At 48.9% G+C, this 23607-nt stretch overlaps 2 protein-coding genes across 2 annotated transcripts in view; one reads left to right on the forward strand and one right to left on the reverse strand.

Moving 5' to 3' along the window:
- Positions 1-623: 623 nt before the first annotated feature.
- NOP9 (NOP9 nucleolar protein) lies at positions 624-11231 on the reverse strand. The gene is made up of 11 exons (XM_066628636.1): positions 11149-11231; positions 9511-9750; positions 8062-8469; positions 6931-7056; positions 6188-6329; positions 5215-5404; positions 4233-4373; positions 4026-4151; positions 3243-3473; positions 1089-1194; positions 624-993 (listed from the first exon to the last, which is right to left on the reverse strand). The coding sequence occupies exons 2-11, from the start codon at positions 9713-9715 to the stop codon at positions 836-838; spliced, it is 1833 nt and encodes a 610-aa protein (XP_066484733.1). The 5' UTR covers positions 9716-9750; positions 11149-11231; the 3' UTR covers positions 624-835.
- Positions 11232-11381: 150 nt separating this feature from the next.
- The window catches only part of RABGGTA (Rab geranylgeranyltransferase subunit alpha), a 34609-nt gene continuing 22383 nt past the window's right edge, over positions 11382-23607 (forward strand). The window contains exons 1-5 of the mRNA XM_066627572.1: positions 11382-11450; positions 20982-21039; positions 21226-21336; positions 22027-22148; positions 22254-22441. Coding sequence (XP_066483669.1) covers positions 21037-21039; positions 21226-21336; positions 22027-22148; positions 22254-22441 — 424 coding nt within the window. The 5' untranslated portion in view covers positions 11382-11450; positions 20982-21036. The remainder of the gene's footprint in view (positions 11451-20981; positions 21040-21225; positions 21337-22026; positions 22149-22253; positions 22442-23607) is intronic.

The raw sequence follows: 23607 nt of genomic DNA on the forward strand, positions 1-23607 counted from the left end.
AATGATTTTTAAAGTCTCTTGCAAAACCAAAGCAGGGACGGACTGCTTCCACCATCAAACCAGCAGGGGGAGCCCAAGGGTTTGTCACAGAGAGACTGATGGGTGACCCAAGGGGTTTTTTTAGGCAGCCTGACACCCTATTGTCACAATATAAAAGTGCCACCTTATACTGTGTCTCAGGTGATTGGTCCATCTAGCCCAGGACTGTCTGCTCCAATTGGCAGCAGATTTCCAAGGTGTCAGGAAGGAACCCTCTTCATTAGGAGGGGTCTTTTTACACACAAAGCAGACACTCTTCCACTGAGCTCCAACAGGTCTTGTTCTGCACTGGACAGTGCACACAGGGCCCACTATGCCTCCTCAACAACGTCAGCCTCTCCTGTACTCCTGGTACCGCTTGCAAGAAGAGTCCCCACCCTGGCCTCAGTTGCCACATTTCCCTACAGGTGTGATTGTGCATTCTCCCCATGGAAACGGGATGGCCCAGGGTTGGGCACTGCAGCATTAAGTGCAGGGAACAGGCAGCAGTGGCTGTCAAAACCACCCTACTCAATCAAATAACACCATTCTAAAGGAAGAACACAGCAGCAAACATAAAGAAATATTTCTCTTCATAACGGCAAGAAATATATCCATTTTGGGCCACCTAAGAGGGACATCCATCCACACACACCCCCAGAGTCCTCCAGCATCTCTGCATTCAGGAGCAGTTCATAAGGCATGTGGCGTGAGCACAGGAGCCCACAGCAGTCCACACAGGGCAGTCCTCCACTTCTGCCAGTGGACAAAATGCAGCCATTTAAAATCGTTTGCCAAGAACAGGGTCTCTGCCCATTTAGTCCTCCAAGATTTCAGCAAAAAGCTCCCTGCGCTTCTTCTCGGCCTCTTGGTGCCGGTCCCAGTCTCGGCGGCGCTTGAGGAAGTGTGTCAAGGCAAAGTTGCGGACCAGGTGGTGGCCAAAGGGGTCGTGCCGCAGCTGCTGCTCATGGGCCACTAGGATAGAAAGCAGAGTGGAGGAAAGAAAAGCATTTAGAAGGCCAGAAGCACACAAGTAAGGAAAACGGGAGTAGGAAAAACAGGAGCCTCACCCAGTTCCTGTGCCATCTCCTGCTTGGCTGTCAGGGTGGCCCTGCTCCACATGGAATCCAAAACACGGCTCCCGTGCTTGCTGCATGCCAGGGACACATAGCAGCCCTGGTGATAAGAGGCAGAAAGGGGTCAAGGGCCAGACACACATCATCTTGCTCCATCTTAACTCTCTCTGCACTCCTGTGAGTCACATGGAAGGCCAGTATGCGGCTCAGAGCATTCAGACCTCACCCTCCTGACCACACAACACCCACGTCAATCCCTTCTTTGGCACCTGAGATCTCATCAAGCTTTCTCTGCACCACACTTACAAACTTATCTTAAACATTAAAAATTTGCCTTATTTTTTTACTAATGAAAACTTAAATCTCGCACCCAGTTCTAAACTCTGGGCTTGTGCCACAGCCCTCTCTCAAGGATGACCAGTTCTTTTGAGTGATCCAGGAAGTTTGGAATTGGGCAAATTTTGTAGTGGCCAAGTAGTCTCTAATTTAACATGTTTACTTAAATGCAAGTTAAGAAATAAAGCAAACTAAAATTAAAATTAAAAATATGCTGTGTTATTTGATACTGTACATGGCGTTATCTCAACAAGTTGTATCTCATAGCCAAAAGCATTTGATTGGAGGGAATAAAAAATGCAATGAAATTTCCTTCATTTCATAATTTCCTTATTTTCATCAAGAAAATATTTCTTTATCCAGCGTGTAATTAGTTTGTGGAACTCCTTGCCACAGGATGTAGTGATGGCATCTTGCCTGGATGCCTTTAAGAGGGGATTGGACAAATTTCTGGAGGAAAAGTTCATTACGGGTTACAAGTCATAGTGGGTAGGTGTAAGCTCTTGGTTTTAGAGGCAGGCTGCCTCCGATTGCCAGATGCAGGGGAGGGCACCAGGACACATGTTGTGTCTGTTGTCTTGTGAGCTCCCTCAGGCATTTGGTGCGCCACTGTGAGATACAGGAAGCTGGACTAGATGGGCCTTTGGCTTGACCCATCGGGGCTCTTCTTGTGTTCCTTCAAGGTTCATTCAAACAAACGCAAAGCTTTCCCTGAAAATTTTTACTGAACTATCTCCTCCCATTGTAAACAAACAAAAAAGAAGTACACTGAAAATTGTTAATATTAGTTTCAGGATGAATGATAAATCATCTATAGAGACACCCCCTCAATTTACATGGGGGTTACATTCTTGGAAATCAGCACATATATTAAAAACGCATAAATTAAAATTATTTTTTCCATAGGAACCAATGTAAATGGCATAGATTAGGGGAAAAATCATTGAACCACTATGCCAATAACTGGCAACATCTGCTTGCCCTGCTTGATGGCTATAACATACAGCAGGAAGCACAGGGCAGACTGACCACCTAATATCCCCTCCACTAAGTTAACTGCAGACAGCATGCCAAGCCATCAGAAAGCACGGGAGGAACTACAGAAGAAGAAAGCAGGAAAGGTCCTCAGATGAACCAGAAAGAAGATTGTATGGGAGGGAGAGGCGGCTTTTGTGGCTCAGCTGGTGAATGAGAATTTCCAGGATGCGTTGTGGAGAGAAGCTACTGATGTTGGTGGCTGAGAAAGCAATAAAGATGCCACTAAGGAAACAAAGCAGTGCTCTGGGAATGCATTTTCTATCTTCTGCCTTTAGAAGAGACTCCCCTCTCCACAGGAAGCTGCCAGCGTCTTACAGGGTTGCTCACTAGCAACCAATTAGCAGCTAATGGACCACAATATTTCAGAAATTACCAGCATAAATTAGACTTCCAGTGTTAATTGGCAAATCTTGCCACTTCAAAATTACGTAAATCAAAACCACGTTAATCGAGAGGTGCCTATAATCACAATTCTGAAACTACCCTAAGTTGACTGCTACCACAATGGTATCTATGAATTATATTACTAGCAAAGTAACACAACACATTTTAGAAACAGAGAATTTCAACAGGAAAATAAAGGAGCAAAAAAAAAAGTTAACCTCATTCGACCAATGATAATTTGGGGAGCAACGTCCGATCACAGCTCAGCCTCTCCAATCACAAACCAGGCAGCGTCCTGGCTGCAAAACCGGTGCACTCGGCCCAGAATTTTGCAGAGAGGAGCCGAGGAGGGCAGCCTACCACCCCACACAGGAGTAGCCCAGCACTGACCTTCAGCAGGCGCAAGACTTTGCGCCTCTGCTTCCCGGGTACCGATGGGCTTGCCAGGAGGGCGTCAAAAACATGGCTGCCTGCTGGATCGCAGGCCAGGGTGACCAGGTCCTCAGGGCTCATGGCAGCCAAGCTGCGCAGTATGGCAGAGGGGTCCACAAAATGCAACAAGTGCTGGAGCATCAGGGAGCCGTGGTAGGAGATGGTGCCGAGAGGGTGGGGCACACCAGCCTAGGGTTGAGAGGGAAAAAGAGACCAAAGAGTAGGCATCGCAAACCTGGGCAAGCAGGCACCTGCATTCCCTCCCACTACTCATAAGGGAACAGTCTGTACCCCAAACCCATCCACTGCCCCCCTAGACACCCTTCTGTATTCTGCACACACTCAAGGAAACAGAGAAACCACTGCTTTCATTTAAGACTCTAGTCCTCATGGAAGCAGAAAAAGCTCTGATATGTACAATTAAACACAGTTTCTTTTCTCCAGAAGACCATTTGTGAACAGCTGGTACTGAGAAAAATGGAACTGGGGTTCAGCCCTGCTGCTCCCCCATCTTGACCTCCATAAGTGGGGGGCCCCATTTATCCAACAAAAAGCAAGTGCCACTTCAGCAGAATCGTGCCCTGGGCAGATGTCAATAGCTTTTGTCACCCCACACAGCTGCCCATTTGCCCCTCAATGCCACCTCTGCAGCCCCATATATTCATTGCCCTCAAGCCTCCTCCAGCTCCTCACCCCACATCTCCCTACCACCAGCAGCACAGACCCAACCTTGCTGCTGACCTGGTTCTGCGACGGAATCTCCTCGTCCTCGTCCTCCTCCCCGTAATAGACCTCATAAGCCAGCACTGAAGCAGTAAGAGGGACACACACCAGCTGGCGGGACGGGGGCTCCCAACAGTGGAAAGCCTACAAGAGACAGGAGAGGGGTAAGGCTGGCCCAAGCACGGGTGTGGGTTGCCGAAGGGGGAGAACAGGGCTGGATCATACCTCCATGAGCAGCTGCAGCACCTCCTGCTGGTGAGTCCCATGTTTTCTACAGGCCCCCAAGAGTGCAGTGACCACCCCCAGGTGCTCATGGGCCATGATCTCTTCCAGACCTGGGCCCAGCTCCTTAAACAGTTTCTCCAGCTGGAAGAGAGGAGGGAGGGGAAGAAGCAGGCTGAAACAACAGAATCCTCTTCTCTGTTCACATTCATCGATACATCATCAACTACAGGTTTTGTTGCATAACAATCCAAGCTGGAATCAATACTGGAAGCCCGGTTCACAGATGGGAGAATGGAGGCAGAGTGGGTGTGGCTGCATAACTGCCAACATTTTTTTTTTCCACATGGGAGATGGCGCTAGGTAGTGGTGGTCAGCCTTAGAAACCGCATCACCGAACAGTTCCTAGGCAATCCCACTTCCTAAGCAACAAGCCTGGCACTCGGAGCAAGCTTCGGGAAGAGCTGGGCTTGCTAGGCGGAAGCGAAGCACTCACCAAACAGCTGCCCTACTCTTAGACATCCACCGTGCCACACCTTCAAGTTGGTCAATAACTTTAGCTTGCTTGCAAGGTGTTAGGCATGAGCTGGCCTTAGATCTGAGTTAACTGGCAGTTAGTATGAAAGACTTAACCTGGGCTGCCAAAGTGCACCTGCTCTACATGGAAGTCTCCTCCCTATTAGCGCACCTGCTAACTGATTGGTAGCCAAACACCATGCACATTAAGATAGGGAGCTGGTTTTGCCAGCAGCATGGAGGTTCCTATAACAGGCTCTGCTCAGCAGCTGTCAGCAACAGCTGGCCACACGGATCGAGCCATTTTCACGATTCTCCACCGACAAGCAAAAGGAAAGGGCTAAAGGGAGGCAAAGACCAGCAGACCCACGCAGCCAACTACCACCCAAGGTCTGCTCTCCATAGGGTAATGACTGCTGTGATTTACGGCAGCCCCCGGGTGGCCACCACAACGCACAGGCTCACTCACCAGCTTGCAGGAGGCCGCCTGGATGAGTCGCTGCAAGGTGAAGTTGGCCACTTTGTGGGCTGCCAGCACCTGCAGCTGCCCCTTCACGTGGGCCTTGTAGAAAGCACGCAGGGCCTTTGGGTCTGACACCTCCAGGACCTTGTCCAGCACTCGGCTGCAAGTAGCATCCTTCAGGAACACCAAGAGGGGGCTGAGGAGAAAACAACCACCCCCCCCCCAGTCAGAGAAGGCCCAAGAGCAACACCTTCCAAATCAACAAAATAGTGGTTTCCCCAGCCTCTACGGCACACACCCCACAAAGAGCCCCAGAAACAATCCAGAGGTAACTGCACCACTCAGTGCTAATGAGGGAAGGAAATGGAAATGGAAAAGGTGCAAAAGAGAGCGACTAAGACGATTCCTGGGCTGGGGCACCTTCCTTATGAGGAAAGGCTACGGCGTTTGGGCCTCTTCAGCCTAGAAAAGAGGCGCCTGAGGGGGGCACATGATTGAGACATACAAAATTATGCAGGGGATGGACAGAGTGGATAGGGAGATGCTCTTTACACTCTCGCATTACACCAGAACCAGGGGACATCCACTAAAATTGAGTGTTGGGCGGGTTAGGACAGACAAAAGAAAATATTTCTTTACTCAGCGTGTGGTCGGTCTGTGGAACTCCTTGCCACAGGATGTGGTGCTGGCGTCTAGCCTAGACGCCTTTAAAAGGGGATTGGACGGGTTTCTGGAGGAAAAATCCATTATGGGGTACAAGCCATGATGTGTATGCGCAACCTCCTGATTTTAGGAATGGGTTAAGTCAGAATGCCAGATGTAGGGGAGGGCACCAGGATGAGGTCTCTTGTTATCTGGTGTGCTCCCTGGGGCATTTGGTGGGCCGCTCTGAGATACAGGAAGCTGGACTAGATGGGCCTATGGCCTGATCCAGTGGGGCTGTTCTTATGTTCTTATGAAGGGGCAGCAGTCAGTTTACCTTTGCCCAGCAGAAGGACTGCGAGAGCTCAAGTAGCCAATCACAGCACGGCTCAACTCCAAGCAGGTGTCTGGCAGCCTCCTGTGCAAGACCTCCAGTGCCACCTGGAGGCAGAGGCTGAAGAATTTGTTGGTGATGAAATCTGAATGAGATTGGAACACGGCTTTCAAACAGCAGACACAGGTGGATTTCAAAACACATGAACTGCCCTGTTCTAAATACTCAAGTTTTAAAAACTGTATCCCTCTTCATATTTGCCACAGCCACTGTGCTCACTGCAAGTGCCTGCTGGGTTTTGCCTGCAGCCCCAACATCACAGCTGGAGACCACAGAGGACACCAAAGGAACTCACAAAGGAGGTTTCACTCAGTGTCTTTCCCACCCAGATCCAAGAAAGAGAGAGGCAACAGTAGTTCGATCTTCCAGCTGCAGCAGCGGCAAAAAGGGTCCTCACTATACAGTCAGACACCTTGTCCAGCTCAGAAAGACCCCAGAGCACAACAAGCCCTTCGTCAATCTTCTCCGTTTCGTGGAGAGTTTGCCTTCTGGAGACCATCCCTTATCAGAGCACGCTCCTGTTCCACCAGAGAGACATCCTTATCTCTTCAACCTGGGCCCAGTTCTCAACAGCCCCCATCAAGTCTACAGAATTTCTCCAACTGCCCCCTCACCAGTCTGCCTCTCCCATTGCCATCTCCCTCAGCTGCCGGCAATCATTTCCCCAGCAGGTGGCACCATCTCACCTGGAATTTGTTCCTGAAAGCAATTGCTGAAGTCCTGCAAGAGGGAGAGAAATGTGTCTGGAACCTCAAATTCCACAGGCCCATCAGTCCCCAGTTTTGCCTGTTTGGCTCTCAAACGAGAAGTTCCTGGAGGGTTACAGAAGAGAAAATATGAATAAGAGAGAGGGAAATTGGCTCAATTAAAAGCACACTAGTTAACATTCCCACCATCCTCCAAAACAACAATTGCCAGGATATACAAGTCTTGGTACAGTGGCACCAAGCACAGGCATTTATATTACTCGTTGCCACAGGATGTGGTGCTGGCATCTAGCCTTTAAAAGGGGATTGGACAAGTTTCTAGAGGAAAAATCCATTACAAGTTACAAGCCATGATGTGTATGCACAACCTCCTGATTTTAGAAATGGGTTCTGTCAGAATGCCAGATGCAAGGGAGGGCACCAGGATGAGGTCTCTTGTTATCTGGTGTGCTCCCTGGGGCATTTGGTGGGCCGCTGTGAGATACAGGAAGCTGGACTAGATGGGCCTATGGCCTGACCCAGTGGGGTTGTTCTTATGTTCTTACGTTCTTATTAGAAATAAAAGATGTCTTCGCTGAAAAGACAACATAGGCTGATGGTATAGGCTGTGAGTTGGGAGGGAAAGGACCCAACTAGGGTCAATGAAAGAACTTGTGCAGAGAACAAGCTAGAATGGATGGAAAATGAGAGAGGAAGAAAGACAAAAACCTGATCTACACATTCAGAAAAAGCATATGGTGCAGCTCTCCTGAGATTGGACACTTCAGGATGCAGGTAGGGGAAATCACCTGTCTGAATGCTCTCCCACATCACAGACATCAGGGTTCATGGAAACTCACGGCTCAGTAGCATGAGCCTGCCTAACTTTCTCACTGTTGTGAAAATTCTCAGGGGGCAGGGGTTTACATTCAAACCCCACCTGAACTGTGAAATGATATGGTCCAAGGAGGTTGTACGGCATGAATCTTCTGAACACCGGATCAGTTCACAGTTAAGTCTGGAGAGGTTTAAAAGTGCTCTAGAACTCCAATTCTAGAAATCCTCCTGCATCTAAGCTGGGCTCATTTCACTCCCAGTCCTTGTAGGGCTGGCATTTCCATCCATACTTACCTAGCCCTGGGAGGACCCGGCCCCCGTCTGACCCAACGCGGGCCCCTCCAAGCACCTGCAGCAGCGTCCGCACCACAAAACTAGCATGGGCGTCCAACACAAAAACCAACAGCTCTTCCTGCACAGCCCTTCCCAGCTCTAGAACAAGGTCCTCCAGTGTCCCAGCATCCTCTGCACCATCCCTCATCAGTAACGGGGCTCTCAGCAGGGCAGCCTCCAGGATATGGGCTGCACAGTGATGGCAGGCTGACAGGCGCAGAGACGGGATCAAAGCACGCAGCAGGCGGCAGAGACTACCGGATGAGGCAGAAGGCAACAGGGCCTGCAGGAGCAGAGAACCTGCAGAATCCAGGGCCAAAGGCAAAGCCACTGCCTCAGCTTCCTCCAAGACGTTGCTAACAAACAGATCTGCAAGGATATTAAAAGCAAGAGAATGTTACTGAAGGCCCAAGAGAGTCTTCCCCAGCAGGAAGATTCAAGTTAGGGCAGAAGAACATTTGATGGGAGCAGCTGAGCCAATACCGCAGAAACAGGGCTGCATCTAGAAAATCCTGCACCAATGTAGTCAATTCTCTGTACCCTGTATGCACAATATTCTTGTTTTGTGTTGTGTCCAATTTTTTCTGGCCACGGGGAAGGGTAAAGGAGAGAGGCTCCATTTGCACTCTCCTTTCTTCATATGCTGCCTTCAGCCGTCGGCAGGAAAAACTAGGTGAAAAAATTTTATTTAATCTCCCGCTTTTAAACTGAAGAGACCCCCAAGGCAGCTTACAAGAACAGAAAACAACCCAGGAACACCTGAGCCTTTTGGCCAATGCCACTTCTCTGGTTCCTGGGCAGCATCTTGCAAGCAGCGATCTCCAACAGACACGGTGCTACCTTCTTATTCTGCCCCTTCTCCAACCAACGTAGAGCAGCAGAATCATATTTTATCCACCCACCAGCATCCTCATCACAAGCCAAGCTGCAAACAAGGTGAACCACATGGCTGAGGAAAGACTGGGCTTTAGGTCTGCAATCAGGATCTCCAAATTACACAGGCCCCATTTGACTGACTGGTTAGAAATGTGAAGACATCACACAGCACTGACACTGTCTTTTGAAAAGGAGACCCAGCTCATGTGGCAAAGTGAGCATTTTAACAAATAGCCTCTGGAGCAAGGCCTGCTAAGCAGCAAAGATGATACTGGGAAACATGCCCCCCCCCTTCTTTAATAAGCTGGAGCAAAATAACCATGGCTTTGTTCCTCAGTCACCTTTTGCTCTTTAACAATCAGTGCCCCCCACCCACAAGGGAGTAATGCCATCCCAAAAGATAAATTTGCCTCTTCCAAGACACAAAGTACAGACCTCCAGCACCTTTACTACTTTCCCAACACGCCAAGACCACCCCCCCCCATGTTTCTGACACCCCACACTCTCCACCCCCACACTCTCCAAAAGTCTTACCCTTCTCCTCATCTGAGTCAAAACCAGACTTAAAGGTCTCGTGAGCCCGGCGGAAATACTCGGCTGCTGCAGGTTCCAGTTTGGGGAGCAATGCCCCCTTATTTTCTTTAGAGCCCCCATCTGGAGAGGAGGGGGTGGGCACAACTTGTTTCCTCTGTTCCTTCTTGCTTCTGGCTCCCTTCTGGCGATGAGAAGGGACCCCCATCGCTCTGTTGGGGTCCTTCAATCTGCAAACTGCAGCTGGAAAAATCAACAGCTGTTAAAAGCGCAAGAGGAGCCACCCAGGAGGGGAGGCAAATGGGTACAAGGGAAAGCAGGCAGTACAAAAGAGGTTGCAAATACAACCTAATGGTTAAAGCAGTGTTCTTCAACCTGTGGGTCATGACCACAGTGGGATCCCAAAGCCTCATTTGGGGGGTCATGGCAACCTTGCAAGAGAGGGTTTGGATCCAATCCAGTAATGATACTCCCTTATCAAAACTGAATTCTTGATCTAATCCTGCACAGCCTCTTTTCCCTGTCTTGCCCTGCAGCTCCTAAGACCAGTCCCTGTTCAGGCTGCTACCTGCTCCAGGTTGTTGTGAAGATACAAATAGTAGAGAGAAATGGGGCAGGCAGCGGGGTGGTAGGATCAGTGGTGGATCCCAGTCTCATACTTTATTTATTGGGGTTGTAGGGGGGGAAAAAAAGGTTGAAGACCAATGGTTTGGAGGACTAGACTAGTACCAGAACCCAGGTTCAAATCCCCACTCAGGCATGACACTCACACTGTGTGACCCTGGATCAGTTACAAGCTCCCAGAATAGTCTACCTGAGAAGCGTTGTTGCGAGGCTGGGGTGATGGGGAGAAGACCATGCTCCAGGCTCCTCAGAGGAAAGATGGGATAAGAACATAAGAAGAGCCCAGCTGGATCTGGCCAAAGGCCCATCTAGTCCTGCTTCCTGCATCTCACACTGGCCCACAAGGTGCCTCCCGGAGCACACAAGACAACAAGATACATGAATCCTGTTGTCATCCCTTTGCACCTGGCGTTCTGAGGCAGCCTACTGCTAAAATCAGGAGGCTGCACCTAACCATCATGGCTTAAGAACATAAGAACAGCCCTGCTGGATCAGGCCATAGGGCCCATCTAGTCCAACTTCCTGGATCTCACAGCGGCCCACCAAATGGCTTGTAACCTGTGATGGACTTTTTCTCCATCAATCTGTCCACTCCCCTTTTAAAGGCATCCAGGTCAGGTACCATCACCACGTCCTGTGGCAAGGAGTTCCACAGATTAATAACACACTGAGTAAATAAATGCTCCCTTTTGTTTGTTCTAACTCTCCCAACACTCAATTTCAGTGGATGTTCCCTGGTTCTGGAGTTTTGTGAGAAGGAAAAGAACATCCCCTATCCACTACATCCTGTGGCAGGGAGTTCCACAGATCCATTGCAAGCCAGGCAAAGCAATGTGTTCTCTCCTTCCTCTTAAAAGAAAGAAAAAAGCTGCCTGGCTGCCAACATGGGCAAGGGGGGGAACCGGGGGGAGCACATACCTGGGGGCTCTTTCTTTCTTTCTCCCTTCCTCCCACCCAAGCAGGGGGCTCCTGCCTTCCCAAGAGCCCTCCCCCTTCCCAGGCCCCTCAGAGCCTCACCTGCTGCACTTCTGCCTGAGCTGTCCAAGGAAGGAGGGCAGCCGAGCAGCCAGGAGGACCCACCGCCTGCCCTGCCCACCAAGCATGGAGGGAACGCGACTTCCGGTTGCCCAAGGAAGCCGCCTCTGCTCTCACTTGCGCCCCCAGCATGCACCGCGCGCCGGCCCCAGCGGCCTCGCCACGCCGCATCCCGGCATGCACTGCGTGCCAGGGAAGAAGCCGCGTGGGCCACTCCTCCCGGCATGCCTCGCGCCTAGCATGCCCCTGGCTGGCTGCAGCCCCTGGACTCCTGCTGCTGAGAGGTACAGAGACTGTTCAGAGCCTTCGCTGCTGCCGCTTTGCGTGGTTGGCTGCGGCGTCCTCCTGGCCATCCTGGGCACGCTTTCCTGGGAGTAAGCCCCATTCAACACAGTGGAGCTTACTTCTGAGTAGGCATGCATGGGGTTGGGCCCCTAGGCTGCACTCCTATCCAGCCTTACCTGGGAGTAAGCCCCATTCAACACAGTGGAGCTTACTTCTGAGTAGGCATGCATGGGGTTGGGCCCCTAGGCTGCACTCCTATCCAGCCTTACCTGGGAGTAAGCCCCATTCAACACAGTGGAGCTTACTTCTGAGTAGGCATGCATGGGGTTGGGCCCCTAGGCTGCACTCCTATCCAGCCTTACCTGGGAGTAAGCCCCATTCAACACAGTGGAGTTTACTTCTGAGTAGCATGCATGGGATCTGTGGGGTGATGGCACTGAAACCTCAGCCGGCCTCCGGCTGGAATCTGCCCGCCTGGTACACATTCCTTGCGTTGTGCAACCGTTTTGCAATTGCCGGCCTGAAACTTCCACAGCTGCACCTTTTATTTTGCAGTCCCAATATGACTGCTACTCTAGCAGTTCTTTGCTTTATTTGTTGCGTTTTCCCTTCCTCCAATAAACTGAGAGCAGCTAATATCGCACCCACCCACCCATTATTTTCACAACAACCCTGTGAGGTAGTATGTAAGGAATAATGTTTATTGCTTGGTTTATTTCTTATAAAAATCAGAATTCATCGCTTGACTGTGTGTTGTAAGACTAAGGCTGGGCCAAGCTGTGAACTTTTGGGCTTTAGTTACTGACCTCCAAACTGTGGAGTAGCTAGAGGGGGTGCAAAGCAGTAAGACTTGCAGGGAGCCTCACTGTAGTGTGCAAGCAGCCCCTTCCCCTCTCCTTCGGAGCCATTCCAGGCAATTGGTGCAAAATGGAGGTGTATGTCTGGAATGGCTCCAAAGAGGGGGGCTTGCATGCTGCAGTGAGGTTCCCTGCAAAACGTTGCATTTTGCACCCCCTCTAGCTACACCACTGCCTTCAAAGGACTGCCAATCTGGGGTCTAGACCTTTCAGTGAGTGAAGCCTTTAGTCCATTCATTGATACTTCCTTCATCTCCCCCTGGACATAAAGACCATTTTGACTTTAATTGAAGGAGCAGGTCCACAGCTTGGGGGTCTGCCTGGACTCGCAGCTGCTCCTGGATTCCCAGGTGGCGGCTGTGGCTAGGGGGGCCTTCGCTCAGCTTCGGCTGGTGCGCCAGCTGCATCCGTACTTGGATCGTGCAGACCCAGCCACGGTGATCCATGCTACGGTGACATCGAAGTTAGATTATTGTAACGTGCTTTATGTGGGACAAAGTTCCTAACAACACAGTCCTGGAACATGCTGGAATCCCTAGCATGTATGCACTGCTGAAACAGAGACACCTGCGTTGGCCTGGTCATGTCATGAGAATGGATGATGGCCGGATCCCAAAGGATCTCCTCTATGGAGAACTCGTGCAAGGAAAGCGCCCTACAGGTAGACCACAGCTGCGATACAAGGACATCTGCAAGAGGGATCTGAAGGCCTTAGGGATGGACCTCAACAAGTGGGAAACCCTGGTCTCTGAGCGGTCCGCTTGGAGGCAGGCTGTGCAGCATGGCCTTTCCCAGTTTGAAGAGACACTTTGCCAGCAGTCTGAGGCAAAGAGGCAAAGAAGGAAGGCCCATAGCCAGGGAGACAGACCAGGGATAGACTGCACTTGCTCCCGGTGTGGAAGGGATTGTCACTCCCGGATTGGCCTTTTCAGCCACACTAGATGCTGTGCCAGAACCACCTTTCAGAGCGCGATACCATAGTCTTTCGAGACTGAAGGTTGCCAATACAATTTATGTGGGGCTGCCCCTGAAGACGGTTCGGAAACTGCAATTAGTGCAGAATGCGGCGGCCCGTGTGGTCACTGGAGCTAGGCGGTTTGACTCGGTCAGTCCACTTCTCCGGGGACTACATTGGCTGCCCATTCGTTTCCGGGCCCAATTCAAGGTGCTGGTTTTGACCTTTAAAGCCCTATACTGCTCTGGGCCAGGCTATCTTAGAGATCGCCTACCCCCGGACAATCCGGCTCGTCCTCTCAGGTCATCAGAGAAGGCCTTTTTACAAGTGCCACCGCCCAAGGAGGTTCGTGGGGCGGCAGCAAGAAATAGGGCCTTCTCAGTAGTGGCACCAACGCTATGGAATTCCCTTCCCCTTGACTTGAGAATGGCTCCCTCTCTTGAGTTTTTTCGGCAAGGCCTGAAGACCCTGCTCTTTAAACAAGCCTTCTGATTCCATGGCCTTTTTAACACTTTTATACATCTTTTAGTTTCTTTTTGACAGACTGGATTCCTCTATGATTTGCTGTTTTATGCTCTTTTTATTCTGACTTGATTCTGACTACTGTTTTTATGGCCTCTGTTAATGTGTTTTTAATATGTTTTTATCTGTGTTAAATCATGCTTTTTAAAATTGTTTTTACATGTTGTAAGCCGCCCTGGATCCCTTTCAGGGAGAAGGGCGGGATACAAATAAAGTTTTATTATTATTATTATTATTATTATTATTATTATTTAATTGTTGATGTCAAGTCCATTTCCATAGCTATTTATTTATATCACTGCATCTACACTCTTTCTCATAACTGGTTACTAGAATGCTTAGTTACATCTCTGTAACTAATGTGAGATTACATTTTCCTTTTAGTTGGTTCCTTGATGTATGAAGTCGTACTAACTTGATTGAAAAATGGGTTTGATGTAGTTAAAGGTTAATGTATAGGAAGAAACCCCTTATTGTATTTACTTCTAGCAGATGTCACTATGAGTTCCTATATAAGTTCAAGCATTTTTGGCAACACCTTGTCAGAATTTCTTCATCAGGGGCTCTGTCCAAGAGCACTCTTTTAACAAACTGGCCAGTTTTCTTTTTTCAGACTTAGCTTCTTGTTGTTGTTAATCATTGTCATCATCTCCAATAGTAGATATCACTCTGAGGGTCCAACTTTCCAGCCACAATGCAGTCCCCATGTAAAAAATGTCCCCTTATCTTGAGGAAGTCTCTGTGACTGTCTCCCCACCACAGGACGCAGCACATGCCCCATTGGCACAGCTGCATCAGTACTGGAAAGTTGGATAGGGTTGGGCCCTGAAGAAAGAGAGTGATGTCCCGTCCCCCAGTGCCTGACTTCCGGATGTGGAAAATCAAAGGAAGACCTTTGGACCTTCTTTCAGTGTGAATAAATATGCTTAGGGTGAGACTAATTCCTAAAATTGCAGCTCTTCCAATTAGTGTGACACTGTGGTGAGGAAGAACTTGCATCCAGTGGAATTCTCTCTTCTCGTTTTCTCAGAAAGATGCAGGAAGCCTCTCAGGTGACAAGCCTTTAGCTAGTATATTTTACCCTAATTATGAATTTCAGACCATAAACTAATCCCACAGGATTGAGGTGCATGTTTAGAAAGAGATTTGTTTCATTGCAGATCTCCTGAAGCCTCAGGGAAAGCTTCAAGATTAAGGGCCTGATCCTGTCCAACTTTCCAGTGGTGGTGCAGCCTTGCCAGTGGGGTGAGTGCTGCATCCTGTGGTGGCGGGGCAGTCAAGGTAAGGGGAACGTTTGTTTCCTTATCGCAGGACTGCATTGGCACTGGAAAGTTGGGTGGGATTGGGCCTACTGGATCAAACCCAAAGTTAATCTGGTTTAGCTTTAATAAGCAGTCAGTCATAGGCCTCTCAGGAGCCCCCAGGTGAAGCATGAAGGCAACAGCCCTGCTCTGTTTGTCTCCCAGAATTGGAATCCGAGATCCACTACCTCTGAATGTGGAGGTTGCATCCATTCTGCTCTTTTAGAAAGCAGGCTGCTTTTTGTTCACATTCAGTGCTTCCCTGATTGCTATAATTTGGGGTCATGAAGACTCTGTGTCCTTTATCACCTGCATGACAGGCAGAAATTCAACAGGGAAAGTAATCTCATACCTGCATCTCCATGCCAGGGAAAGTTCCACTTGTAGAATTCCTGTCCTCCATGTATGGGGGGGGGCCCTCAGGAATTACGGTGGCCATTCTCATTTTTGATACTAGAGGAGGAAGCACAGTTTGTGCCGCTGATAGAGAAGCCCCCAGAATATAGTCTGGGATTTAGAGCCCTCCAGCCTGGTTTCTGGGACCGGGTTTTTTTCAAGGTTGAACCCTCGATATCCTACCAGCAACAGACACACCTATCATCTTCCTAGCCCTAGAAGGCTTCTGGGACAGACCAGATGGAGGTGTGTACGTTTCCTTTCCAAAACAGCCCCGGCCATTGTGGCCTCAGTAAATAATAATATTAATTATAATTGCAGGGTGTCAAGTTCCCCTTTTATAAAAGGATCTGGGCAGGCTTAGCAGCCAGGCATTCCCAGCCTAAGGAACATAATTCATGTCCGAGTGCTGCCTCCTATGTTTTTTCTCCTTCAGGTCTAGACATGAGCCAGATCTCCAAAGGCTGGGAAATTCTGGATGCCTTAAAGTTGCATCCAACTAGCACCGCTTTTTTTGGTCTCTGCTTTAAAACCAAACAGAGGGGAGTTCAGCTCCACTATTCTTGTGGCTGGAGATTTCTTTCTTTTTAACAGCGGTTTGATGCTGGTGGTGAATAGAGTCAGCCCCAAGTGATTCAGATGATGAATTTTATAGGGCGAGTAGCCTGTTTGCAAGCACCACAGAACTCTTCTTTAGCAGTATTTTTGACAAGTACTGTTATGCAACCTGGAAATGTGGTATCTGTTTCTCCTGAAATTGAGCAAACTGAACTATGAACATTCATAGTTCTCTTAAACTGTGGAAGGCCTTATGGTTTTCTCTTGGAAAGGGTTATGGAAAGGGCTGATAGAAAAGGGATATGTTTTTTGTACAGTCAGATTCTTTTTTAAGTGACTCCACGTTTTTACTGTTAGTATAACGCCCAACACCCACCCTCTGAAAGCAACAATTATGAATAATTATTCACCTTTAACAATGTTTCATCATCCTGTATCATAGCAGGTTTGGGGTGAAGATGGGGACAATGTAAAGTCATGCCTTTTGAGAGAAATGCTGTATTTCAGGGATGAATACGCCCAGAGGATCTGACCTCGTAACATCTCATCATTTGAGCAATTACTCAGCAGGGCTTAGCTTCAGAATGTTCTTTCACTACTTAAGGATTGGTCCTGGAATGCTTTGTGCAGTGTTTCTCAAACTGTGGGTTGGGACCCACTAGGTGGTCCGCAAGCCAATTGCAGGTGGAGCCCCATTCATTTCAATATTTTATTTTTAATATAGTAGACTTGATGCTACCGTGGCATGTGACTGCATTTGAGGAAATTTTACAGGTCTGCGCTTTTAACAGGCTGCTTTGTATATGCTTTTAACAGTGATAGTAAATGAGACTCCTGGGTAAGTGTGGGCAGGATTGCAGCCTAGGATTGTTAAAAATTTTTCCTGTTTGGTGATGCTACTTCTGGTCATGACATCACTTCCTGTGGGTCCTGACAAAAAAGTTTGAGAACCACTGGTTAGTGCAGCCATTTTCAACCACTGTGCTGTGGCACACTAGTGTGCTGCGAATGGTCTCCAGTTGTGCCATGGGAATTTGGAAGAGAGTCATTTGTTAGTAAGGCCATTGGGGGATGTGACAGTACAGTGTGCCTTATCAATTGTCACAAAACCGATGGTGTGCCTTGACCATTTTAGTGCCTTGCCGGTGTACCGTGAGATGAGAGGTTGAAAATCACTGGATTAGTGTATTGAGAAATATGGTGGCATTGCATTGGCCGGAGGAATTTAGAGACACATCATTATGGAGCTGTTGAGTTGGCTGGGGATGAAGCACTGAGGGATTCTCTCTGGAAATCTGATGCAAGTTAGTGGTTGTGCAACCTTGCAGTAAGGAGTTCTGTTTGTACCTAAAGCAATGTTTCAGAGGTCAGCAATGCTGCTAGTTTCCTCTTAGATGACAGTGTTCTGGAGACTATAACAATGTGATTCCAAAAGAACTGTCTGTGCAATTTTATTGGGCTTTTTTCCAGGTAAGTGTGTATCAGTAGCATAGCTTGTTGGCATCCTTCAGTCTCGAAGACTATGGTGTCACGCTCTGAATGGTGGTTCTGGAACAGAGTGTGCTCTCCAGTGCGCGAAGCCTGGGTAAAGTAGGTATGGAGGATAGGCTGTTACCCATGCAGCAAATCCTCCTTCTCCACGTCGCTGAAATGGTCCAATGGAAAGGCAGAGGCCAATACGGTTGGTTCCAGCGGCGTCGCAGGAGTTGCCAGAGCGTGACTGTGTTCAGCCACGAACTGCCTCAGGGACTCCGGCTCCGGATTTTGCCTCGAGGTTGACTCCTGAAGCCTTTTCCATAACTGGATGTAGCCACAAGGCAGTAGAGGTTTGGGATCAGAGTTTTCCTTCTCCCAGATGAGCTGCCTTCCCAGGCTGAGGAGTCCCATCTACCCAGTGGCTGTTTAGTCGCCTCTTACAACAAGTACAGCCAAACTGAGGACCTATTCTTATCCCCAGCCCCCAGGGGATATAGCATAGCTAGAGGGTGTGCAAAGCACTAAGTTTTGCAGGGAGCCTCACCAAGCCATGCAAATGACCCCTCCCCTTCAGAGCCATTCTGGGCTGCTGGAGCAAAATGGACTGCAGCCATATACCATTTATATAGGAGTAAGTCCCACTGAACTAGGGGCATATATTACTGAGTAGAGATTGTGAGGCATGATACTTTTGATCTAGTGGCGCTGCCCCTCGAACTTTCCACCTCTCACTGAAGTGAGGAGTGCACAACAGCTGTTAGCAGTTGGATTTCACTGTCTGAGTTCCCAGCCAGCTTCCCACACAACCTGAGATTAGAGAACAGGTCTCCAATTAAAAAGTGAAAACTGAGCTGTCAGGTGGATAGTCCACTCCCTCTCAATCTTCCAGCTGCAATAAGGGGATAATAATACTTATCTTATGAGACTATGCATATACATAAAGGAGTTTGCACATTCCAAAACAGAATCCATACGTTAAGTACTATGTCTTGATTGCTGACTTCCAAGCAAACTTGAACCCCAGCTCCTTGCTTTTTTGCCTTGCCCCCCTCTCCCAGTCTTTTTAACTTAGGAATAATCTCAGAAACAGCTTTGAATGCCAGCCCTCGAATATGCAGTTAGCATTTCTAAAAAGGGAGAACAGGGGCGAACTTTTGAGCTCTCACAGTTGATTCTTCTGACTCTGCTGAATCCAAGAGTCGTGGATCCCAGCACACTGCTGTGACCACTATCCATCACTTCTCTCCCAAAAACTAGGGACACTTAACACATTGCTGTGACCACTATCCATCACTTCTCTCCCAAAAACTAAGGACACTTAACACGTTGCTGTGACCACTATCCATCACTTCCCTCCCAAGAACTCTTAGCACACTGCTATGACCACTATCCATCACTTCCCTCCCAAGAACTAAGGACTCAGCACTCTACTGTGACCACTATCCATCACTTTCTTCCCAAGAACTAAGGACAACCATGTCTGTAAATTGACCCAGCCACTAACCTGCCCCTCACACACACACACTGCCCCCCCAAAAAACTTGCCCCTTTAAGGATGTGGACTCTCTGTCCATATAGGAGGAATCAACTCCATGATTCTCAATCTATTCCCATCTTCTAACATGACCCCCATTCTGCCCGAGTTGGAACAGTTCCATATCCCCTACTCATTACCCCACTCCCTGCAGTCTGGTTGGTATCACCCCCTATAGCCTTTTATTAGCCCAAGAGCTCCTTGCTCAGATTCCCACCCTTATTTGGGATGGTCTCACCCCTTAGAGTCTGGCATATTTGCGCAGAGCAAACCATTTCATCTTTTTGGGGGGGGGAGAGACAGAAGAATTTGGTGGGGTTTTTAAACCTTACCTTTCAGTGCATCATTCAAAGAAGCAGGCGCTCACTGGCGTTTCCTTGCTGGGAGGGTTGGGGTGCTGGTCAGTCCAGTTTTCCAGTTTTCTGACTTTGTTTTTATATTTATTCCTGCTTCTCATAAGAACATAAGAACAGCCCCACTGGATCAGGCCATACGCCCATCTAGTCCAGCTTCCTGTATCTCACAGTGGCCCACCAAATGCCCCAGGGAGCACACCAGATAACAAGAGCCCTCATCCTGGTGCCCTCCCTTGCATCTGGCATTCTGACATAACCCATTTCTAAAATCAGGAGGTTGCGCATACACATCATGGCTTGTACCCCGTAATGGATTTTTCCTCCAGAAACTTGTCCAATCCCCTTTTAAAGGCATCCAGGCTAGACGCCAGTACCACATCCTGTGGCAAGGAGTTCCACAGACGAACCACACGCTGAGTAAAGAAATATTTTCTTTTGTCTGTCCTAACCCGCCCAACACTCAATTTTAGTGGATGTCCCCGGTTCTGGTATTATGTGAGAGTGTAGAGAGCATCTCCCTATCCACTCTGTCCATCCCCTGCATAATTTTGTATGTCTTAATCATGTCCCCCCTCAGGCGCCTCTTTTCTAGGCTGAAGAGGCCCAAACGCCGTAGCCTTTCCTCATAAGGAAGGTGCCCCAGCCCCGTAATCATCTTAGTCGCTCTCTTTTGCACCTTTTCCATTTCCACTATGTCTTTTTTGAGATGCGGCGACCAGAACTGGACACAATACTCCAGGTGTGGCCTTACCATAGATTTGTACAACATGCATGTTTGTCCTTCAGTTTGATGAGTGCACTGGCCTAACCCCATCATGCAACTGGAATCTCAAGTGCAGGGTGATGTGATGTGACAATGTGGGCTTGCAGAAGTGGCCTCTTGCTTGGCCGGTCTGTCAGTTGGCTTGATGCAGGAGAAAGAGGAGTCGTGCCCCCAAAACTCACAGCACACAACAGTTGCTCATTTGCAAAGATGCGTTTGTTGCATTTCCATCAAAACTGACGCAAAGGGAGACAGCACTGCTGTGCGCTTGGACCAGGATCCAGGCAGAATTCAGGACAACAAGGGAGAGATGGACTGCTCCAGTAGGGAGTTTTGGACATGCTCTGAGTCTGTGTCCTGCGATTCAAATGATTTCCCTCCCTGTTTTTAGGCACGGCGGGGTCTTGACTTCCTCCCAGCCAAGTTATTCTCCTGGGTTTTTGAAGACTAAAGTGAGAGCTGGTCATGTTGTTGCCCACACCCTTGAAAAGGGGGAAGGAATGATATCAAAGAGTAATAAGCATGGGTATTAAATTAGGGTTGGGAGGCCTGGATACCAAACCCTGCTCAGCCCTAGTACTGGCTGGGTGGCCTTTTTCCAGTTGCACACTCTCTCTCAGTCTAACATACCTTACAGGGTTGTATAGGTGTCAGTGGGGGGAAACCTTGTATGCTGCTCTGATCGCTTGGGAGGATGAGTGGGGTTAAAAATATGTGGGCACTCAATAATGGGTGCTTCCCAAGGTGGACTCTGAACTGCACCCCACTGTCTTCCCAGCTCCTGCTTCCAGCTCATCTTTTTTCTTTCCTAGGGTATGTGATTGACTCTCGGTTCCCCTTTGGAGTCATACTTGCTGCACCGTCAACATGGTGAGTAAGGGGGGGGCTCTCTGTGATTAAGGGCCCCTTAGTATAGTGACTCTTTCCAGCTGGTCTCATTGAATGCTTCAGGGCTTCTTCTTTGCTTTTCCTCCGTTCTCATCTGTGCAACTCCCTAATTAGCATTCTCCTGAGGATTAGTGTCTTCACTGACATTCCCGTTTGTTTCCCTAACAGCACGGCAGGCTGAAAGTCAAGACAACCGAAGAGCAGGCTGAGGCCAAGCGCCTGGAACGGGAGAAGAAGCTGTGCCAGTATGTGACGGTCACCAAAGCCATCTTTGAGAAGGTGAGCAGTGTGTGGAGGGCTGCCTGATGGAGCTGATATTGGAAATGACTGATTTTGGGTTGTGCCACATCCTTGCTATCCACCCGAAATAGCTTCAGGGCCAGGTTGATCTTTGAACCCTGATCTTTGCCCCTGCTTGGAGTTGACAGTCACATTGATTTGTGCCCTGCTACCCCTTCAGCTTGGGTCTCCTTATATTCAGTTTTTCTCAATACAGTTTAGCAGTGTCCTAATTGCATTTGACTTTCAATTTACAATAGGCCTCTGATGCCTGAACTCTGGTGTATGAGTAGGTCAAAATGCGGTCACTGTGTTAAAGAAAATGTCACACAATTGGAGCAAAGGGTGGCTTTGATCTTTAACCTTTCCTCTTTGAAACAGAGCAAGGAGCTTTAACTCTTAGCAAGAACCACTCCTTTGGTTCTTGTTGCGTGATGGTTTCTAGGCCTAGGGCACAGGCCATCCTGGCTCAGAAGTTCTTTCCTTCTTAGCTGAAAACAAGTGAACATCTTGTGATCAGAGCATATGGTGACCTCTGCCCCTTACACTGGGTGATAAGACAAGGTATTATAGGACATTTGCCCCCTTCTTTCATACAACAGTCACTTGAGAAGGGAGCACGGTCATCTTCTATTGGGAAAGTATGCAATTGAACTTCTGACGCACACATTGTGAACTTTCCCTCTTCAGAGGAAACTGGAACAGCTGGACAAGGAAGGCTTGGAGCTGACCAGCCAGATTCTGGGAGCAAACCCAGACTTCGCCACCCTCTGGAACTTCCGACGGGAGATCTTCCTTCATCTGGAGGAGGAGTGAGTTGGGGCAGAGGGCACAGGTTGGAAGTGGGTGGTGGTTGCTCCCTACACAAGATATGGCTGACCTGCTGCCTCCTTGATGCCTCATCTTCTCTGTCCCAGGACCTCAGATGAGATGCAAGCCCTGTACAAAGCAGAGCTGTCCTTCCTGGAGTCCTGCCTGCGCGTCAACCCCAAGTCCTACGGAACATGGCGCCATCGCTACTGGGTGATGGAGCGCATCCCTGAGCCAGACTGGGCCCGAGAGCTGGAGCTGTGTGGGAAGTTCTTGGAGAGTGATGAGCGAAACTGTACGTATCCTCCTTCCTCCCTCCCCGGATCAGAACTCTGCAGTTCATAACCAGAGTGACATTTTCTTCAGCCTTTCCTCTGGTCTTCTGAGGCTCTAGGAAAACTTTCAAACACCTCGGTACCGAGCTCCAATTCCAAGTGTTGTATTGTCCCCAAACATTAATGTGTCCTCAGTTTACCAACAGTGCCCACTTTCCCCATTTTGTTTTTTCTAATTTATTTTAAATGATATCCTGCATTCCCCCCCAAGTGTTCAAAGGGGCTCAGTAATTTCAGAAACAATATACAGCAGAAGCAAGTCTAAACAGCAGCCAGTTTAAACATACACACAAACAAACTTGATCCAAGAAGGGCATTCACAAAATATCGGAGAACTCAGGAAAAGGAGCACTTTCAGTAAATAAAAAGGTAGAAAGGAGGGTGACTGTCTCACCTCCTGAAGTAGGGGGTTCCACAGAGCAGAAGCCACAATAGGGAAGGGTCTTTGCGTTGCCACCAAGCAATCTCTGGATGGCAGAGTCAGGCAAGAGAGCCATCCTGCATAACTGAGAAAAGGAAGAGAGAGAGAGAGAGAGAGTTACTCTTCAGCCTCAGTGCTCAGTAGCACGCAATGTAAGACATCAGTCTCAAGTTTCTAGTCCTTTCTGTTAAATCTTTCCAGCTCTCCACCCCACTTATGGTGCTGTTCAGACTGCAGGTGGGGTTTACCCAGCCACTTTTGAGCCCTCTGTGCAAATAGAAAAGGAATGAAACAAGGACTGGCATGGGCTATAGCCTTGCTTCCTGATGTGCAGGTTTCGGTTTGCAGTGAAGTTTTTGTGGGGGGCGGGGATGGTGGTCTCCTCCCACCTTTACTGTCTCTTATCTTAGAGAAAGGACCATCCCGGAGTGTTAGAAAGCATGCTTGGCATGCAAGATATTCCAGGTTCAGTCCTCAGTGTTTGGTTAAAAACTGTCTTGGAAAGCAGCGTCAGGAAAAGACTGCTGTGGGGGACCTTGGATTGCCTTTGAAATAGACAAGACCAGGTCTGACTTGCAGAAGGCACTTTCAGAGTACAGAAACTGCAAGGCTGGGGAAGGTGCTGCTAGCTTAGTGCATCTGCTTTGCCTGCAGCAAGTCCAAGAGTCGGTCCTTGCTGCCCCCAGTTGAAAAGATCTCCGCTGG

This window comes from Tiliqua scincoides, chromosome 5, assembly GCF_035046505.1.
Source record: "Tiliqua scincoides isolate rTilSci1 chromosome 5, rTilSci1.hap2, whole genome shotgun sequence".
Taxonomy (NCBI): domain Eukaryota; kingdom Metazoa; phylum Chordata; class Lepidosauria; order Squamata; family Scincidae; genus Tiliqua; species Tiliqua scincoides.